This window comes from Brassica oleracea, chromosome C1, assembly GCF_000695525.1.
Source record: "Brassica oleracea var. oleracea cultivar TO1000 chromosome C1, BOL, whole genome shotgun sequence".
Lineage (NCBI taxonomy): Eukaryota > Viridiplantae > Streptophyta > Magnoliopsida > Brassicales > Brassicaceae > Brassica > Brassica oleracea.
In genome coordinates this window covers 42610217-42629197 of record NC_027748.1, presented here as the reverse complement: position 1 = coordinate 42629197, position 18981 = coordinate 42610217, and the positions used below count along the sequence as shown (strand labels likewise).

Genomic DNA, 18981 nt, shown 5'->3' with positions numbered 1-18981 from the left:
ATAGAGTGTTGGGCCTATCTTAGACGGCCCAATGGTCTCTAGCAGGACTACGAACGATGATGGCAAATCCGTAAATAATGGGAAACTAAAAGGGTAGATTAAGCGAGAGGAAGTAATAAAAAAGACAAAAAAAGGAAAAAGACGTAACTCTCCCTATTGTTGTCGGAGAGAAGGCAAAGGTGTAGTTTGGCATCATCGCCCTCAAAGAAACCTAATCTCTACCTCTTCTGCCCCTTCTGTAATTCCCGATCACACCCTTCTCTCTTCCTCCACCCCCTCCTTTACCCATCATCGATTTCTTCTTCTTTTATTTTTACCCGCCAAATTCAACTTCCCATCTCCAACGACTCATTTCCCCCAATTCGAAACCCTAGATTTCTGATTCCCGGTGGCTTGGATCTTCTCTTTTCTCGCGTTTCAGATTTTGATCCTCGTGAGTTCTCTGTTTCTGCAGTTGAATTCGTTCTAGTCTCTGCTCAGTTCAGATCTTTCTGTTAGTTATCTGTTACACTCATGAGCTGATGATGATATGACTAATTTAACTTTGCTGAATTTCAAATTGTTTTTTTTTTTATTTTTTAAATTTCGCATAAGTTAATTGCTCGTCTCTGTTAGATTCTGTTCACTAACTCTTAGTTTTATAATCTATTTTTTGTAGCTTCATATTATGCACTAGGTAAAAAGCTCTCACTCTCTTTCTCGTGTTGATCTTATTGGGTCTTTAAGTCTTTTGGGTTTTGAACATCATACACACTTTCAATTATTAATATCTTTCGTTATGTCTATGTTTTGGATGATTAGATCTTTGTTGTCTTTTTTCTCTTTATTACAGGTACTGATAACGCAAAAGAACTAGTTACCTCTTCACGAGTGGGGGATATATCAAAAGCTTGCTTCTACAATGGCCAATCGCGATTTAATGCTAGGACAGAACCACAACATCGGTATAACCCAAGATCAATCACTGGTCCTCAGTCACAACCACACGCTAGAACTTGGTCAAAACCACGACATGGGCTTAGAACAACCTCATCACGAACTTGACTTAGCACATCAACATGAAGAAGATCACGAGCTAGACTTAGGAGTACACAACGAAAACCAAGAGGAAGAAGAACATCATCACCATCATCACGATTACATGAACGAGAACGAACTCTCTATTGATCAAAAGCCTGGACACGAAGACGAAGACGTTGATCCAGAGAACCAAATGTTCTCCTTATCCGGCACCAACGAGAACCTCGAGCTAGCCATCGACTCAACCCACGAGATCGAAATCGACCACCACGGCGAGATGGTAATGGTCACCACCCCCGTCCAAGCCCGCGCCCTCTCCGCCGAGTCAACCTACCAGCTAACCGTCGGGCAAGAGTTCCCAGACGTCAAGAGCTGCCGCAGAGCGCTAAGAGACATGGCCATCGCTCAGCACTTCGAAATGCAAACCATAAAATCAGACAAAACACGATTTACAGCCAAATGCTCTACCGAAGGATGCCCGTGGAGAGTCCACGCAGCTAAGCTCCCGGGCGTCCCGACGTTCACTATCCGTACCATCCACGAAAGCCACACGTGCGGAGGGATCAACCACTTGGGCCACCAGCAGGCCTCCGTCCAGTGGGTGGCCACCTCCGTGGAGCAGCGTCTCCGCGAGAATCCCAACTGCAAACCTAAAGAGATTCTCGAGGAGATACACCGCGTCCACGGCATCACGTTATCCTACAAGCAAGCGTGGCGCGGTAAAGAGAGGATCATGGCCACCATGCGCGGCTCATTCGAGGAAGGCTACAGGCTACTCCCTCAGTACTGCCACCAGGTCAAGAGGACTAATCCTGGAAGCATCGCTTCGGTATACGGTTATCCGTCCGACGACTGCTTCCAGCGTCTCTTCATATCCTTCCAAGCTTCCATCTACGGGTTCCTAAACGCCTGCCGCCCGCTTATTGGTCTAGACAGAACCTATCTCAAAAGCAAGTACTTGGGGACGCTGCTTTTAGCGACCGGGTTCGACGGAGACGGCGCGCTGTTTCCGCTAGCGTTTGGGATTGTAGACGAGGAAAACGACGAGAACTGGATGTGGTTCTTGTGTGAGCTTCATAATCTTCTCGAAACCAACACCGAGAACATGCCGAGGCTCACTATACTATCCGATAGACAGAAGGGGATAGTCGAAGGAGTCGAACAGAACTTCCCAACGGCCTTTCACGGCTTCTGCATGAGGCACTTAAGCGAGAGCTTCCGTAAGGAGTTTAACAACACGCTCTTAGTTAACTACCTCTGGGAAGCGGCTCAAGCTCTTACCGTGATTGAGTTTGAAGCTAAACTACTTGAAGTGGAAGAGGCTTCTCAAGACGCTGCGTACTGGATCAGACGTATCCCTCCGAGGCTGTGGGCCACTGCCTACTTCGAAGGGCAAAGGTTTGGACACTTGACGGCTAATATAGTCGAGTCGCTGAACTCGTGGATCGGCGAAGCGTCCGGGCTTCCGATTATCCAGATGATGGAATGCATCAGGAGGCAGCTGATGACTTGGTTCAACGAAAGGCGGGAGACCAGCATGCAGTGGACTTCGATACTCGTCCCAAGCGCCGAGCGCCGCGTGGCCGAGGCGCTCGAGCTCGCGAGGACCTATCAGGTCCTCAGAGCGAACGAGGCTGAGTTCGAAGTTATATCTCACGAAGGGAACAACATTGTTGATATAAGGAACAGGTGTTGTCTTTGTAGAGGGTGGCAGTTATACGGTTTGCCCTGTGCGCACGCCGTGGCGGCGCTTTTGTCTTGTAGGCAGAATGTTCATAGGTTCACTGAGAGCTGTTTCACTGTGGCGACGTATAGGAAGACTTACTCTCAGACGATTCATCCGATTCCGGATAAGAGTCTTTGGAGAGAGATGTCTGAGGGAGATCCGGATGTGGGTAGAGCTGGTCTTGATGTTGTTATAAACCCGCCTAAGTCGCTGAGACCGGCTGGTAGGCCGAGGAAGAGGCGGGCTAGGGCTGAGGATAGAGGACGTGTGAAGAGGGTTGTGCATTGTAGCAGGTGTAACCAGACTGGTCATTTCAGAACCACTTGTGCTGCACCCATTTGATCTGCAACACTCTTTATCAACAGACGCTTGAAGAACAGTTACTAGTTTGTTATTTATTTCCTTTCTCTATTTATATTTGTATGCTCAGCTGTAGCAGTATTGTACGCATAATAAACTCTTCTGTTTTCGTTTTAACAAGTCATGAGATTAAATTTTATTTTGAAAATGGAATGTATTGTATATAGGTACAAAGTGTTTTGTTATTCTTGATTCTTTACACAAACTCAGTCACAAACCAAAGCATGAACCAATGAGTTTCTATAGACGAGCTTCCTGAAAAACCTACGAGGTCTCTCGAGGCCAAGGACGTAGCTTCCTCGTGGATCAAAGAACCAGTACAAGAAACCGTGCAAGACGAAGAATCCAACCATCAAGAACGGTACAATGGCCAATGCTCTGGTCTTGGAGGTAATAAGATACATCCCTGATGCAAACGCAGATGCCATTGCGATCAGCGACACAACAATCAACAGACAAGACATGTAGAGGAAAGCAGAACGTGCTCGAAAGCCGTCTCTCGAAGCGTAGAACAAGAAGTAGACTGTGGATACAGAGAAGCAGAAGGCGATTGTGTCAAACACCAAGAAACATTTGAAAGCTGCTTCTTCCATCAGTGTAGGTGTGCCGTCTGGTTTATAACCGCCGGGTAGTTGGAATGCTGCGGCAAATGCTACGGTTGCCACAAGGACCGCGACTAGAAGATGAACCTCGTACATTGCACCGTCATTTCTTGCAACATCTGCTTTTTCTTGCTTCTTTGTCTCTATGTTCTGTTGCTTAGACGGTTGTTTGTAGTATCTTTGCAGTGAATAGTATGCCATAGCCACCTTGAAACTAATCTGAAAAGAAAAACTCAAGAACATCTTCATATGGTCTAGCACAATGAGATTTAGCAATGTAATGTTGTTACCTCTTGCTTCTGAGAGTAAAAGAGTTCCGCAGCTGTTAACTGATCACGGTTCACAACACGCTTATCCACTCGCTTGTCACGCAAAAGAAGCAGCAAAATAGCGTGGCACTTGTAAACAACCGATAGATGGAGAGGAGTGTTTCCATCTACATCGCTTTCATTCAAAAGATGAAGAGAGATGTCAGGCATCTGTAGAATACAGTCAATGATCCCTCTTTGTCTTGACATGACTGCAGAGTGGAGAGATGTTCTTCCTTTACCATCAACTAGTTCCCAAACGTAAGGACAGCTACCAACAAGCTCCCTATAGGCATCAATCTGACCAGTAGCGGCAGCAAGATGAAGGGGACATTGGCCTTCCTTGTCTGATATATAAGCAGCCGAGATGTCTTGTTGAAGCAAAAGTCGAGTCATCTCCACTTTGCCAAGCCATACTGAATAATGAAGAGGTGTCCATCCCATACTGTCCACTTCTTTGATCATTTCCGGTCTTGTCTCCATCAGTTTTGTCAAGAAACCTAACCAGAACAACAATAATTTTGCTAAGTTTCACGAACTTCCAATTTAAAACCAATCGGAAATAAATGGATTGGCCAATCTATTTTATATACTAGTTAATATCCTTACAACTTCCGATGTGGTAGATATAGTCTCTAATAACGTTTCTACATAGCTGTGCAGGCAGAAACCAAACTCAAAGAGGAAGAAAGAAACTTTACCAGTACTGACAATGTCCGAATCCACAGCGGCGTGCAGAGCATTCATACCTTTAGGCCCTGTACTCGAAACCGAAGGAGATGTTGCCAAAATATGATCAGCAATGTCGAAAAGCCCTCTTTCAATAGCTAAGTACAAGGGAGATTCATTGTTGTTATTGGCCATATCTAGCAATCCTGTGTCTTGTTCAGATAGGAGCTTAGCTACGTCCACATGTCCACTCTTTAATGAAACATGTAACGCTGTATCCTTCTGCTTATTAGTAGTCCTCAATAGCTGCTTGGTTATTCCCCGGTTTTCGATATCTAAATTGGCTGAAGAAAGAAGAAGTTGTAACACTTGAAAGGAACCTACGGTAGCTGCAACGTGTATAGGTGTATCTCCATTGTTGTTTTCTCCCAAGAGGAGAGATGGGCGAAGATCAAGTATGGCTGCAGCGAAGTCAAGCCTCTGATGCTTAGCTGCAATGTGAAGAGCGTTGTTCTTCTGTGGGGTTACATTGTCGAAATCTGAATGGTGAAAATTGGCAAGAGCAAGGAGATTAGTTTCCCCTTTAGCTGCAGCTGTAAGCAGTCTCCAGTCCATCATGCTTCTGCAACCAAGCACAGTTTCAACTTGATCCAAGTGATGTAGATTCTTGATCAAGTAAAATGTACCAAAACCTGCAAGTGAGCTGATGCAAAGAGGATTGTTATTTGAGAGAAACACAGATTCAGAATTTTTATGTATGACTTCTAGTGTATACATGGAAGAGAGAAGACATGTTGTCTCTATCCTTGTAAAACTGTTTCTCATTAGTCAACGTTAGTGACTTTAGTGTGTGGAGGATAGAAGACAAACTCACAAATTTCAATTTTGATTCTCGTCCTATCTTTTTGCGTGGGCCTTTGTTTTTTTTTTTAAGGCATATTATAACTTAGCAACATTTTCACTTCCGATTTGTAACATATTTTTCTTGATTTTGACCTATAGATCACAGATTTCATAACTAATTTTTTTTAATATATATCGTTGCCGTCTGTATGACTGCTTGTCACGAAACACAGTTCCATCCTTCATTTTACTTATTATATACATATCTAGAGTCTTATGTTCGATATGTCACAAATGAAACAAACAAAAAACAACAACAAAGCATGTTAAAGAAAAGATATTGTTCTTTCTTGTGTGGTGTTTCTGAGCCAGATCCTTCCTAAGCCTCGGTGGCTGCAGCTTCTTGTACTTCAACAGCCGCCTCCGACTCTGCTTTGGCTACCTCCTCAGGAGTCTTGCCGTTGGTCACAGGTGGCACCAAAGAGTCAAACTTGGCTGATTTCGCCAACACAATCTCAATCTGCGTAACACATAAACACAAAGAGATGTAAACTAAGAAGTCAAATGATAGATGGTAAAGAAGAAAAAGACTTGCCTTTGCCTTCTGAACCATCTTTCCTTTAGTCTCGTCTCTCAATCCCACTGTCGATGTCAACACTTCTGAAACAAACATGAAAACACATTCTTGAAATCAGACGAAAGCTTCTTATCATAAAAACAAAAAAAAGAGAGAGAAACTTCATACTTAACTCTTCTCTGTCGCCAATCCATTGTTCTTCAATATCTCAGAGATTGTTACCACAGTCGTGATTGCTATTTACAAAATCAAACAGTTAAAAAGTAAATACACACACCATCAACAAGCTTTTAAAGAAGATTAAGGATGTATATACCCATTCCAAGCGCAGAGAGCTCGACCTCGTTGTGTTGCTGAATGTACCTCTGCATCAGCCGAATAAAAGAATCAAAACACAATTGTTCTCTTTGGAATACTAACAAACACAAATTAACAGAAAACAATCAAAACGTTTAAAGATCGATCATGAGATTTTAACAATTACCTTGGCGAGATTAACGTAGAAGAACAAAGGTTTCTTCGTGTTGGAGACTTGGATCCTGTTCTTCTTGTGAGTCTCAACGGAAGCCTTCTTCGCCGCCGCGAGGACGATGTTTATCTCCGGTGATGTGATCGGTGCAAAAGCCGGTGTCGCTACTTCCATCGCCATCTTCTTCTTCGATCACTCTTTCTTTCTTTCACTTCTCTTCTCTTCTCTTCTCTTCTCTCTCTATCTAGCGGGAAATTAGAAAACCGTTATGAGGCATTAACGGCATTTATATAGCACCCGAAGCGCTCATCGTGTAGCCAACGATAATCTGACACGTGTTCGTCTTTGAGTGGTTTGTTGACCGATTAAGAGCGAAAGACGGATTGGTTCATCTCCCTTCGAAAGTTTAAATGACGAGATTACCCCGTTCATTGTGAGATATTTACCTTTTGGGCCTTTTACATTACAAAACTTAGCGCGGGCCTGAAACATTCCACCAACATAAATGGGTTTGCGTTGATATTTTATAGAAATTATTATTACAAGATCCACCAACATGGTTCTGTTATTCACTCACATTGATTGTGTTCGAACATCCATAGTGTATTTGTGTGTTACAGTCTACAACATCAAATAGCAATGAGATGGTCCCTATCCACAATACACATGTCAATCTCTCGTTGGTGGTTAACATTTTCGAAGGCTATTTGTTGGACAATCCGACCAATTTTGTCTATTGTTTTATGAATTCTCTGTAAGAATTTTTCTGCCAAAGGATAAAAAGGTTTCTTTTGAGTTGTGACGTGGGTCCTACGTCTTTTAAAATTTTAAACATGGTAGCGAGGGAAAGTATGAACTTCTTGTGAAAAGGTAGCTTATGTTCGAAGTATCTTTCTTGGAGAAAAAGCTTCAGCGTCGCAGTCAGCTCTTTTTCTCGTGAAGAGAGACAGTCATTAACCGGACGACACAGCGCAAGAGCAGTTCAGAACAAAAATGATCCCAAGAAACAGGAACACTAATTAATGCTGTCCACGAAAGCCCTTGTCGAGATCTAGCAATGGTAAAACTGGATTAAAACCAGTAAACGAGTCCTTGGAAGAAGCTTGTGAGTGAGGCCTGATGATTGATGCTTTCTTGCGTTTACTCTCAAACTAACTTTGATAGATGTCACCGGAGAGACTTTAAAATTTAGAAACAAAGACTCTTTGTTTGTTTTTTTGGGTTATTTCCGGTATATGCTTGGTTCACAATGTAATCGTCTTTCTCAGTTTTAGTTGTAACGTAAATTTTTTTATGTTGATTGTTGAAGAACTCCTTATGTTGAAGTTTGTATATAACGAGTGACTGAGGGGTGGGCGTTCGGGTACCCGTTCGGGTTCGGATCGGGTATTTCGGATTTTCGGGTATTTCGGTATAGGGGTATAGAACCCGTTCGGGTATTTCTGTATTTCAGGTCGAGTTCGGGTATTTTTAGTTCGGATTCGGATATTTAGATTTTGAAAAAAAAATTAAATTTTTTATTTCTCAAATTTCTTGTATTTAAAAATATAACTTTCGCTTAACTAATTTTTTATTTTTAATAGATTGAATGGTTAATAGATTTGGACATAACATTTTGAAACTAAAAAAGACATTAATTTGGTTATTGTTTTTAAATTTTGAATGTAACTTTTTGTTAATTCTTGAAATAAAAAGTTTGACATGCATTTTTAAGTGAGTAGCAAATCATTTTTCTCCGTAATTCTATGTATATCATATGAACTTAAAGTATGAGTAATATCAATATAAATATTTTATATAAAATGAAAGATGTAAACTAGAAATATATGGTTAATTATACATATGTTCGGTTATCTTCGGATATCTATTCGGGTTCGGGTATTACCCGTTCGGGTTCGGATATCCAATCTCTCCTAATTCAATACCTGTTCGGATATTTTGCTACTTCGGTTTGGATTTCGGATCGGGTTCGGGTGCGGCTTCGGATATCGGATAAAGTGCCCACCCCTAACGACCGTTGTTGTATTAACCAACCCAAAGTATTTACGGATTGAAAGAGGTTGAGAAAAATCTTAATTAAGATTTTATTATGCCTTTTCTTAAATCAATGATTAACAACGAGCTCCGAACAAAATTCTAATAAACCCAAAGAGCAAACCAGTAGAAATCAAAACCACCATCAAACATTTAACCTAAACCGGTAATATCAAACAAAGAACCCTAAAAACCCAAAACTAAACCGAGTAAAGTCGATAAACCTAGCCGAACGCTAACACTTTTCCGGTAGCCGCTTGAACGGTTACCACCGTGGTGATGCGATCCACCACCTACTCCAAAACCTGGATACACTCCTCGTCCTCCTCCACCAGAGCTGCGTCCACCTCCGCCACGTCCACCTCCGCCGTGTCCACCTCCGCCACCGCCTTTCTTAACAACGACAGCTAGTTCCGCTGCTTTGTCAGCAAAAGCGTTACCGTCATGTTCTGACTCAACTGACTGGACCCGAAGATTGACATGGCTTGGATCAGCGCCAGCGGTGGCTAAACGTGTAGTAGATCGTGAGGTGGCTTGAAAAAAGTAGTGCTGGAGATGGAGAAAAAATAGAAAGTATAGAAATGCTTTCATAGAACTCATAATTGCCTTCGCTCTTCTTCTGGTTTCAGAGTCCCTTCTTAATTTATACACCGAATTGTTTTGAAAAGTACTTCAATCATTATAAGGGAAATGGGAGGAAATTTTCCATTTATTAGAATATATATATTTGGTAGGGTATTCCTTTTTAGATATAGGAAAATTTAGTAGAAAAGGAAAACGGATTTTTTGAAAAGTATTTCAATCATTAAATTAATAAATTTTCTAAAACAAATATTTGCCTCAATCTGAAATTTCCTTTTAATTTTTGTCATTCTTCTATTTTAATCTGCAGAGTTCCTCAAAAACACTGAACAAGAATTTGCAATAAGTTTACATGATATATTACGTCCTCTTGCTTGCAGTTATATGCTGGACACTTTCCTGGTTTAACACCAGTGGAATTAAGGATCTGAAGAAGCTAATGCATATCAACTAAGTCCACTCTTACTTGATTAAGAAGCCAGAGATATTCAGCTTCCCACTTTACATTCTTCGTTCGTAGCTCAACAATGACCGGTTTGAGATGCTACGTGAAACGGACAATCGAAACAAGCAACTTAATGCCAGTTCAAAGAAAATGCAACTTAATTTGTCGAGTTATATGAAAGTTTTCTACAATAAAACAAAGAAATAACAAATTTTTTTTTTTTTTCAGTTGTACGTCTTTTATACAATTGTCATTACTCATAATTAAGAGCATTATTATAACTCAAAACCTCTCCCATTTTCTTAAATTATTTTCTCAAAAAAACAACAACCAATAAATATTAAACCATTGGCAGATGAGGAAAGATTCTTAGGAGACATACCATTTCTCATTTCTTTCTATTTTCACATTTTCAATTATTTAGGGGGCGACTGGTTTTCCCGCTACCACCCACAAACGCAGCTTTTGTGGTTGGTAGCAATTGTCGGCGGTTTGCAACAATCACTCAAATCGCTCTAAACCGCTTCAAACTGCTTCAAACTGCTCCGAATCTAATAAATTCAAAAGCTGGCTCCAGCTAGCGTTTGCGGTTGCGGACGGTTGTGGGAGGGTAAAATTTTTTATTTTTTTTTAAACAATATATATACAAAAGTAAAAATATTTAATAAAAAATTCAAAATTGAAATTATGAAAATATTAAAATATATCTATTATATTTTAATTAATATTATAAAATTTTATAATAAAAACAATTTCAATAAATTTTCAAAAATTAAAATTATAACTTTCTAAATTGAAATTTTATATTTATTATAATTTTACGATTTTTGATATTTTTATAATTATATTAAATGTAAATATTGTTAATTTATTATTTGTTGTTACCGTATTTGGTAGTTAACCAGTCATAAGTCACCCGCAAACGCACCAATTTTTAACCGCAGTACCAGTCGTAAAAATCTCTTAAAACCGCTAGAAACCGTAACCGCCCGCATCCACAAACTCCCGCAACCGCAACCGCTGCGTTTGAACCAGTCAGACCCTTAATCACTAGAAACTTTATTATATACTGCCACTAAAATGGTTTAAGGATATTTTCATTCAAATAATATAGAAAGAGTATTTTTTGTTACATTTCAAAATATTATGTTTATAATTTACAAATCTATAAAATATTAACACATCAAGGATTTGGTGTGGTAGACACAGAAATAGTGGTAGTAGCGTAGTAGTAAAAAAATAATTTTGGATAAAATACATATTCGTTGATTCTAGATTTCATTTATGTTAAAAACTAAATTGACATTTGATTAGTCATACGAAATACGAAATGAAACTTTGGTTACCTAATTAAGGAAAACATATTCGAATTTCTAGTCGACTTCGACCTTTAAAGAATTAGTTGGGCCTCGGCTCATACCTTTTAACTTTGCTTGTCTCATTTAGAAAAACAAGTTTGAATTACTAGTCGGTTTCGATTTTTAGAGAATTATTTGGGTTTCGGCCCATATCTTTTTTGAAACTTTGCTTGTTTCATTTAGAAAAACAAGCTTGAATTACTAGTCGGTTGGATCTAGCTAGGCCCAGACATCTAATAGTATATAAAAAGTTACATCTAGGTCTAAGAAAGACATTAGGGTTAAGAGTCAAAAGAATCAAACAGTGAGAGGGCTGAGTTGAAAACAATGATGAAAAGGGTCAAGAGGTCTAAGAAACGAGACGAAAGGATTGTAAACGATCCGTTTAAGAAGCTTCCTAATGACCTGAACGTAGAGATTCTCATGAAAATGCCGCCGAGATCCATAGCCAGGCTCCGTTTCGCTTCTAAACACTTGTCATCCATAATCCTTGACAAAGAGTTCACCAAGTTGTACATGACTAGATCTTCGACTCAGCCGCGTCATCTTATCTCAGTACACCGTGGCGGCAGCAGCATGCAGATGCAGCGCTTTCACTCCTTGTCTCAAGACCATCCGTCGTTTTCTAATCATGAAAAGGTTAGCTATAAACTAGATCCGAATCTACCGTATGAATTTACTCCACCTGTTCGCGGCTTGATCTGCGGTCGGAACGGTACCAAGATGATGGTCGGAAACCCTAGCACGGGCCAGTTCTTAACGTTACCTAGAGTCAAAACTACAAGAAGAGGTATAATATCCTTTTTTGGGTATGATCCAGTGAATGATGTATACAAAGTGTTGTGCATGACGATACTACAAGGTCGTCAAAGACGTGGATCAAAAGTTGTGTCGGAGGAGCATCAAGTATACACTCTAGCCCAACGAAAATGGAGAATGATTGAATGTAAGCATCCTCATCTTCCTCATCCTTGTGTTATTACTAAAGGGATATGCATAAATGGGATATGTATTATTATGCTTGGATAAAAAATGAAGCATCCTTGATAAGCTTCGATCTGATATCTGAAGAGTTTAATGCCATTAAGTTACCTGAGGATATCCCATGTGTAGTGAACTACACTGGAAAGGTAGCTATAACGAGTTGGCCTACCCGTAACGGTGAAGTTCACTTATGGATTCTAGAAGATGCCAATAAACAAGAATGGTCAAAAGTTTCAATTGTTGTTCCTTCTTGGATAGATTTAATAGACATTCATCATGGATACAGATTCAGGGGTACACTTAGTACTGGCGAGCTTATATTTTCACCTTGGACCCTTCCCATTAACCCGTTATATTTCATCAGTTACAATCTCAAGGAAAACATCGCCAAGAAAGTTGTGGTTGAAGAACTTGAAGAACCCTATGTTTCTCGCGAAGTCTATTTTGATCATGTAGAGAGTCCTATGTTCTGTCAAATGTAAGTTAATCCTTTTGATGTTGCCTTTCATTTTGATCATGTGTTGGACTTGGCTGTTTTACATTTGATTTTCTTATTTTCTTTACATTTGAATAAAAGCAATATTTTGTGCTTTTATTTGGAAATTGGAGCTTTCGTTTCTTAAAGAATGAGTTAATTGAATATTTGAAAATGAAACAGAATGTTACATGAAGATATCCGACCCGCAAGCATATGTAAGAAATTTATTTTACTTATATTTTACCGCGGGTAATATCCGAACAGACTCTTTGGCTAAGCAGGTTTTGTCTGCTGAGCTAGCCTTAATGGCCTCACCAAACAATGTTTAGAGCATTGAATGAATGAAAGCATGTGTTTCAAAAAAAAAAAAAAAAAAAAATGTCCGACTTGTAAAAGAGTTTTGTCATTACAGTGGAATGATAGCTTTGACGAGTCAGTCCGATAACAACTAACAATTTATAATCATTTTGGTGACCTTTAACCTTGCGTTGTTCCCATTTGTTCTAACATCTTTTTTTGGTCGAGGTGTTAAAAGTGAGGGTTTTATTTGCAAATCTCCTAACTCTCTACTTTTACATTTTTTCAGTTATTTATTAATCACTATAAACTCTATTAAATACTGCCACTAAAGATAGCTTCAGAATTTCCATTCACATAATAAGCAAGGGGTATTTTCTTGTTAAATTTTCAAATATGATGTTTTATTCACAGATCTATTAAATATTAACACATCAGAATTGGTATTGAGTTCAAAGTTATATGTACATTAACAAACGGTGGTAGTCTAATGGTAAAAGAAGAATTTGGGATAAGACATACATTTGGTTGTAGATAATTAATTCATTTCTATTAGAAACTAAATTATCATTTGATTAACTATGTGAAATAAAACTTTATAACTTACCTCATTGAAAAAAACTTGTTCTAATTACTAGCCGGTTTTGATCTTTACAGAATTATTTGGGTCTCGGCCCATAAGTATCCAAAACTTTTACTTGCTACATTTAGAATTTCGAATTACTAGTCAGTTTCAGCCTTTAGAAAATTATTTGGATCTCGGCCCAGACATCTACGAGTATATATAAAAGATATATCTAGGTTAAAGAAAGATATTAGGGTTAAGAGCATGTTCATTAGTGAGACCCATTAGTGTCTCTTAAGTGGGTTGTAATGATTTTTTTATTATTAAAATTATGATAAGAGATTTTGTTAAGAGACAGTTAATTATTAAGGTTTATTGGTGGTATCTTAATTAAGGTTCTTAACAATTTAAAAAGATTAAAATTATTTTTAAACATAAAATTCAAAACAAAGATTAAATTTATTTATTAATTAAAACAAAGTCAAACATAACATTTTAAACATAGATTTTAAAATAGAAACATTAAAACATTAAAACAAATATTACATAAATGAAAGATAATAATTTCAAAGCGGCATCGAATCTCAGTTGTTGTCTTGATCACTTCCGAATTTACGCCATATATGTTCAACCAAATCACCTTTTAGTTGTTCATGCGCTTGTCTATCACGAATTCTCGTTCGAACACCCATCTGGTTGGCGATATTAGTAGGGATATAAGAACAGAGAGAAGAGTGTGAGTAAAATGTTGTGTTTCTGATCCTATATAACAAGATGACCATACACTAGAGTACAACAACAACATACACATCTCGTGACACACACATACACATAAAGATAAACACTTGTGACACTATAGTACAACAACAACATCATACACTTGTCCTGACACACACACACTCGTGACACTAGAGTACAACAACTACTCCACTCGTGACACTTGACTTCAACACTTCCCGTCACCTTTCTCTCTTCACCTTTCTCTCATTACAATCTGCATTACAAGATTGAAGCAAAGTAAGTACTAGATCATAAACATGAAACATTAAACATCAGATTTTTTTTAAACATTAAACATGAAACATGAAACAGAACAAGCAACATTCAACATGAAACAGAACAAGCAACATTCAACATGAAACAGAACAAGCAACATTCAACATGAAACAGAACAAGCAACATTCAACATGAAACAGAACAAGCAACATTCAACATGAAACAGAACAAGCAACATTCAACATGAAACAGAACAAGCAACATTCAACATGAAACAGAACAAGCAACATTCAACATGAAACAGAACAAGCAACATTCAACATGAAACAGAACAAGCAACATTCAACATGAAACAGAACAAGCAACATTCAACATGAAACAGAACAAGCAACATTCAACATGAAACAGAACAAGCAACATTCAAACATGACAATTTCGAGAACAAGACTTAAACGCCTAACCAATTTAGAACAACTCATTTATGAGCTGCTTCTTGAGGCATTCTTCATACTCCGCTAGGGGTTCCTTTTTTTCAATGAGACTCTCAAGCAGACTCATCTTAGACAACCGTTCCTTTTTGTCCATGAGACTCCCAAGCAGACTCAGTCTACTATCATCTACCACCGGCTTGTGAGAAGCTTTCTTTGCGGCCTTCACACCAATGGGACGCTTGTTCTCGGTCGCTTGAGAACTCTCAGTCTCTCCACCCTCCTTACCCTTCCTCTTCTTCATGGTCTCTCCGTTTTTAGCAGTGGCCAACTCGCACCACTTCTGGTCGTGCCTCAATTCCTTCCAAGCGTGTTCAAGTGTAAACCTCTTGTTGTAGTTGTTGTAGAATATCTGATGAGCAAGCTTCAAAACATCGTTCTCATTTTGGCCACTAGTTTTTTCTCTAGTAGCCGCTTCATAAGCTCCACAGAACTTGGAGACGAGGTCATTGATCCTATGCCATCGTTGCTTGCAGTGTCCTGCCTCTCTCTCTCTGCCGCCAGCAACCAGAGGACTTGCCGCGAAATAAGCAGCAATCTTTTTCCAAAAACCCGTGGACTTTTGCTCGTTGCCAACCACAGGATCCTTGCTCGTGTTTAACCACGAGCTGATCAGGACAACATCATCCGTTGGTGTCCATGCCCGTCGTTGGCAACGCTCTGCACCACTGTCTCCAGCAAAGTTTGAAGCTTCGTTTGCTACACTTCCTCGTAATGGAACTTGTGATGAAGATAGTTCAACACTATCTTCAAAGTTACCAAAGGAAACTGTTTGTTGACTATTAAGTAGTTCAACAAACTTGCTAGTTCCAGTGGAAGGATTAGAATCCATATCACACGGTTAAGAAAGAGAGAAATTAAAGACCAGTGTTTGAACAAAAGAGAAATAAAAGACCAGTGTTTGAAGAAACGTGAGAAAAAGAGAAGAGAATCACACAGTTTATAGAAGAGAAAGATCAGAACCAACCATAACTGAAATGACATATATCTAACAGCATTGAAGAGAAGGATGTAGCATTTATTAACTAAGCCAACCATTATCTTACACTAACCACTCAATTTATTATCTAACCTAACACAAACATGAATTAAATTTTAAACTCAGAGAGCAAAGACAAACGTTTGAATAACAATCACATTTCAAACTATTTTTAAAATCATATTCACACGCACAGAGCAAAGACAAACGTTTATATATCTACAAAGATCAAAGAGAAAGTACCTTTATGTTTTGTCTGACAAAGAGAGAGGTTCTGTGCCCACTTCCCGTCTGTAGATCAACCATGGATCATGCCAGTACCATTCCTCTTGATCCATCCATGTACCCATAAAAACACAGACAAGAAATAAACAATCATTACAAACGATCTCAAACCAGAGTAAAATCGTTAACTACAAGAGTAAAGATATAGGTTTATCCACACAAGATCACACTTTCAATTCAAACTTTAAAACAATTTGAAGAAATTTTTTCATTTTCAAAAAAACCTTTTCAATTAAATATTCAATCCAAACCAACACCGAAACTGTTCAATCCAAAGAACCGAAGTATTTTGACTGAGAATCATACCTCCATTTTTTCATCTCCATGACGGCCTTTCTCTTCTCATGATTCTTCCAAGTCTGTATCTTCACTTCATCGATCTTATACCTAATCAAACAAGTCAGAGATGTATTTACAAAGATTCACGAAGACAAATCTAAGACATGCATACTTGATAGATTGAAACATAAACATATAGGATCTGAACCTTTACCTTTTCCATTCGCCACCGATAGAGAGAGAGGTCCGCGTTTTGCTTGGTCGATGAGAAAGCCTTTGCCATTTCCCTTCGTCGCCGAGACCCACCGAGAGAGCCATCGCTGTTTCGTCGACGAGACCCACCGAGAAGAGAGAATCGCCATTGAAATCGTCATCACCTTTCGCCAGAGAGAGAGAATACGAAACGCAAGAGAAACAGAAAAAAAAAAAGAAACTCGAAACCCCGACACTTCATTTCTCACACTGTCAAATTGCGACACGTGCCCCAGAAGAGGCGTGTCTTCGAGATGTTAATTAAGGGACGCCTCTTCCTTTTATCACCATTTTTCATTTATTTTAATTCTGGATTTTCCTTTAAACCTCTCTTAAGAGCCGCCTATAAACATGCTCTAAGAGCCAAAAGAATCAAACAGTGAGAGGCTGAGTTGAAAAGAGTCATGAAAAGGGTCAAGAGGTCTGAGAAACCAGACGAAAGGAATGTAAACGATCCGTTTAAGAAGCTTCCAAATGACATGAACGTAGTGATTCTCATGAAACTGCCGCCGGGATCCATAGCCAGGCTCCATTTCGCTTCTAAACACTTGTCATCGATAATCCTCGACAAAAAGTTCACCGAGTTGTACATGACTCGATCTTCAACTCAGCCGCGTCATCTTGTCTCAGTGCACGGTGGCCGCCAGTACGTGAAGATGCAGCGCTTTCACTCCATCTCTCAAGAGTATCCGTTGTCTTCTAATCATGACAAGGTTAGTTGTAAACCGGATCCGTATGGACCGTACCTACCGTATGAATTTACTCCACCTGTTCGCGGCTTGATCTGCGGTCGGAACGGTACCAAGGTGAAGGTCGGAAACCCTAGCACGGGTCAGTTCGTATTTTTACCTAGAGTCAAAACGATTAAGAAAAACATATTATCAGTTTTTGGATATGATCCAGTTAATGATGTGTACAAAGTGTTGTGCATGACGGTGGTATCTAAACGTAGTAACATATCTCGTGGTGTTGCTATGTCGGAGGAGCATCAAGTGATCACTGTAGGAGCTAAACAAAAATGGAGAATGATCGAGTGTAAGTATCCACATCGTCATTATTCTGGATGTCAAGGGATATGCAGAGATGGGGTTATGTATTATTTAGCTTCTTACAAAGAAAAAAGTTCTCTAATGAGTTTTGATCTGAGTTCTGAAGACTTTAATGTTACTAAGCTACCCGAAGATGATACGCTTCAACAGTGTGGTGAGCTGGTGAATCACGCTGGAAAGATAACCATAGCGACTCTACAATGTTTAGGACCAGTTGACCTATGGGTTCTGGAAGATGTCAACAAAGAAATATGGTCAAAAGCTGTTGTCGTGATGCCTCCTCTGGCAGATAGATTTGGAATGTCTTATAAGTTCGCGTTCAGGGGTATACTTGGTAATGGAGAGATGATATTAACACCGATTACAACCCCTAAGCCGTTTTTTTTTCTTTGTTACAATCCGGAGGGGGGGGAATTCAGAAAAATTGTGATTGATGATATTGTATATTACTCTGATATTATCCAAGTCTTTTTCGATCATGCAGAGAGTTATATGGTTCTGTGAAAGACATGTTAATGATCCTTATTATTGTAATTGTGACATTTGTTAAAACAATTTATTCAGTCTTTTCATAAATGTTGTATGATTGTGGATTGTATATGCAAGTATGAGTTGATTGAAGTTTTGGTTTTCGATTTTGTTGTTGTATATATTGTGACTGGAAAATGTATAGCTTTGTGTTGGCTAAACGGATTTTCATCGTCATTTTGATTGCCTTTTGAGCTTTGTTACTTGATTAAGAAGCAAAACACATCGATTTAGATAAGTTTTGCAAAGCTTACCGTAACTGTACAGCCAAAACAAAACTTTTTGTTCCTCTCCATATATAAACCAAATTAAAAAAGAAAACATATGCTTGTTAAGAGCTTCACACAAAACCCAAAACTTACTCTAATCAGGTCATCATGCATTTGAATATTCTAGGAATAATCAATAGTTCTAATAATTTTGCTTATTTGTTACGTTTTCAATAATTTAAGACTTACTATATAGTATATATTCGTACTATTCGAGGTAACTAAATATACAGTTCGGTCTTTGTTCCTCTATAATCTAGTATACAAGATCGTTCTAGTTTTTTTGTAAGTACCCGTTCTACTTTAACTGTAAAAGTCAATACGTAAAAGCGTTGTGATGAAAACTTAATCTAGCATACAAGACCATTCTTGATTAAACGGAATTCAGTTTCCACTTGAGACTCACCTTCTTCAGGCCATTTTAACGTCCAATTTTATTTTATTTTGTCGTAAAGATTTTCATTGCACCAAAAAAAAAAACTTTTCTATTAATTTTTGTAAAAAGAGGCTCACCTTGCAATTTCCCATATATTAAACAC

General features: G+C 38.8%; 7 protein-coding genes across 8 annotated transcripts; 3 read left to right on the top strand and 4 right to left on the bottom strand.

Annotated features, from left to right (window-relative positions):
* The first annotated feature begins 144 nt into the window (after nucleotides 1-144).
* LOC106333529 lies at nucleotides 145-3254 on the top strand. Of its 2 annotated transcripts, XM_013772052.1 has the most exons (3): nucleotides 165-433; nucleotides 659-676; nucleotides 833-3254. In XM_013772052.1, exon 3 carries the CDS (start codon nucleotides 902-904, stop codon nucleotides 3086-3088), a length of 2187 nt encoding a protein of 728 aa, XP_013627506.1. In that variant the 5' UTR covers nucleotides 165-433; nucleotides 659-676; nucleotides 833-901; the 3' UTR covers nucleotides 3089-3254. The 2 variants fall into 2 exon arrangements, with proteins under 2 accessions (XP_013627450.1, XP_013627506.1); XM_013771996.1 differs by lacking the exon at nucleotides 659-676 and having other exon boundaries at nucleotides 145-433.
* Nucleotides 3145-5468, bottom strand: LOC106333695 (ankyrin repeat-containing protein At5g02620-like). Its single transcript, XM_013772144.1, has 3 exons — nucleotides 4718-5468; nucleotides 3999-4516; nucleotides 3145-3927 (listed from the first exon to the last, which is right to left on the bottom strand). Exons 1-3 carry the CDS (start codon nucleotides 5460-5462, stop codon nucleotides 3313-3315), a joined length of 1878 nt encoding a protein of 625 aa, XP_013627598.1. The 5' UTR covers nucleotides 5463-5468; the 3' UTR covers nucleotides 3145-3312.
* A 337-nt stretch (nucleotides 5469-5805) lies between these two features.
* On the bottom strand, nucleotides 5806-6798 carry LOC106300130 (uncharacterized protein At2g34160). The gene is made up of 5 exons (XM_013736214.1): nucleotides 6590-6798; nucleotides 6422-6470; nucleotides 6279-6341; nucleotides 6124-6188; nucleotides 5806-6048 (listed from the first exon to the last, which is right to left on the bottom strand). Exons 1-5 carry the CDS (start codon nucleotides 6752-6754, stop codon nucleotides 5908-5910), a joined length of 483 nt encoding a protein of 160 aa, XP_013591668.1. The 5' UTR covers nucleotides 6755-6798; the 3' UTR covers nucleotides 5806-5907.
* A 1996-nt stretch (nucleotides 6799-8794) lies between these two features.
* LOC106340977 (neuropeptide-like protein 32) lies at nucleotides 8795-9208 on the bottom strand. Its single transcript, XM_013779800.1, has one exon. The coding sequence runs from the start codon at nucleotides 9206-9208 to the stop codon at nucleotides 8795-8797; it is 414 nt and encodes a 137-aa protein (XP_013635254.1).
* Nucleotides 9209-11323: 2115 nt separating this feature from the next.
* On the top strand, nucleotides 11324-12459 carry LOC106302352 (F-box/kelch-repeat protein At3g04660). The gene is given in 2 exon segments (XM_013738881.1): nucleotides 11324-11999; nucleotides 12002-12459. Coding segments are annotated over 2 exon segments (1134 nt in total).
* A 2319-nt stretch (nucleotides 12460-14778) lies between these two features.
* Nucleotides 14779-15633, bottom strand: LOC106340967 (glutathione S-transferase T3-like). The gene has a single exon (XM_013779790.1). It carries the CDS (start codon nucleotides 15631-15633, stop codon nucleotides 14779-14781), a length of 855 nt encoding a protein of 284 aa, XP_013635244.1.
* Nucleotides 15634-16975: 1342 nt separating this feature from the next.
* LOC106300496 (F-box/kelch-repeat protein At3g04660-like) lies at nucleotides 16976-18149 on the top strand. Its single transcript, XM_013736654.1, has one exon. It carries the CDS (start codon nucleotides 17001-17003, stop codon nucleotides 18147-18149), a length of 1149 nt encoding a protein of 382 aa, XP_013592108.1. The 5' UTR covers nucleotides 16976-17000.
* The last annotated feature ends 832 nt before the right edge of the window (nucleotides 18150-18981 follow it).